This window comes from Neoarius graeffei, chromosome 11 (genome assembly GCF_027579695.1).
Source record: "Neoarius graeffei isolate fNeoGra1 chromosome 11, fNeoGra1.pri, whole genome shotgun sequence".
Lineage (NCBI taxonomy): Eukaryota > Metazoa > Chordata > Actinopteri > Siluriformes > Ariidae > Neoarius > Neoarius graeffei.
In genome coordinates this window covers 72,395,712-72,397,551 of record NC_083579.1, presented here as the reverse complement: position 1 = coordinate 72,397,551, position 1,840 = coordinate 72,395,712, and the positions used below count along the sequence as shown (strand labels likewise).

General features: G+C 44.3%; 1 gene segment (V, D, J or C); it reads left to right on the top strand.

The window, feature by feature from the left end:
• LOC132893711 (immunoglobulin kappa variable 4-1-like) lies at positions 1-537 on the top strand. The segment is given in 2 exon segments: positions 1-115; positions 230-537. Coding segments are annotated over 2 exon segments (351 nt in total).
• Positions 538-1,840: the final 1,303 nt, after the last annotated feature.

Below are 1,840 nucleotides of genomic sequence, written 5' to 3'. Positions count from 1 at the left end.
CACACACACACACACACACACACACACACACACACACACACACACACACAAAGCACAGTACAGAGAGGCGACATGGTTACTGCACTCGTTATCGCCATACTATTTTATTTCACAGGTGAATTTAACCGACATATAATATTTTACATAAACAATGATGTCTCTTGGTAGGTTACTTGTTTTTATTTCCTTTTTTTTATTTGTCTTGATTCCTCTCTTTTTCTCTCCACAGGTTCTGGTGTTTGTTCTGTCGTCCAGAATCCTCCTGATCTCATAAAAAAACCAGACGAGGTTGCTGAGATCAAATGTGCACACACTGTAAACGGCTATAATCGCATTCTGTGGTACAAACACAGCCAGGACACAGGATTTACACTCATGGGGTACCTTTCTGTTACTTCTCCAAACCTGGAGGCAGAATTTGAAACGAAGATCAAACTGAGTGGTGATGGGACCAAAGACGGCTCTTTGACCATAAACAGTCTTTCAGTGAGCGACAGTGCTGTGTATTTCTGTGCAGCTTATTACACAGTGCTGTAGATCAGCTCACTTAATGACAAAAACCTTCATCTGATCCACGTTACCCCCAAACCAGAACACCTGCAGCTGTGGGCTGGATTTGGTTTCGTACCAATAAACCATATTTATCATTTCGGTGAACATTTTTGTTTATAGTTTACACACAGTGATGTCATTAAAAAATTGCATAGGTGAGGGCATGTGGATGAATTTTACTTGACTTCTTTCATATAAAATTATCAGAAAAAAGTCCAACTCCTAATCTCAGGCCTAAACCTCACTGCTTTCCATATAAATTGGGAAATATAATGTCATACAAACATCTGATCGTACACTGATTACCCCATCCTCACACGATCATATATTCACTACTCTACAAGAAGGAGAGACGCCTAAAGAGGGCAGTATAACACAACAAATCTGCAGCCTCTCAGTACAAAATCAAGCACATTTGAATATGGATACATTTTTAGGTTCACATCTAATGTGTTGTTTTTTTTTTAAACTCCCTCAGACGACCTGAGGAAGAAACCTTGAGAGGAACCAGACTCAAAAGGGAACCCATCCTCATTTGGCAACAACAGACAACATGACTATAACATTAACAGTCCTGACATAAAGTCAGCTTCATCGATGCTATAAACCCCCCCACCGATGGAAACCTGAGCGCAAAACCTTTCACTACAACCGTAGTCCCAAAGTCAGCAAGTCAACTGCAGTCCTAAAGTCAGCAAGTCAACTGCAGTCCCCAGCCAAAAAAGCACCACTGCAAGAATCCAGAGCGTCCTCCAGGCGCAACCCCCAACTGTCCACATGGGGCTGCCCTCCACAGGAGCGATGCGATGAAACTCCAACCAGACACAGGGCACTAGGATGGATCAGGCAGGTCCGAGGAGCAGAAGAGGTCAGCATCTTGATCCCAGGACCGACATGTAACTCATAGGGAAAGATTTTTTTTTTTTTTGGGGGGGGGAAGAGAGAGAAAACACAGGTTGTTAGGTATGCCCAATGTCACCTGAATAAGTAGGAACAGTATACATATTGCACTGAGTACAAGCAGGGACTCCGGCAACTAACTATGACAGCATAACTAAAAGGGGAGAGCCAGAAGGTAACACAGGCATGAGGGAGCCCCGGGACATAAAGCAGGAGCCACTACACCGTCAACAATCTCGAGTGAGTGAGCGAGTGGGGACTGACAGCATCCATGCATCCTGTTTGGACTTTCTCACAAACAGACCCCAGGCTGTCAGAGTCGGTACCAGAATATCCAGTACCAAGACAGTGAGCACAGGGACCCGCCAAGGCTGCGTGCTCAGTCCAC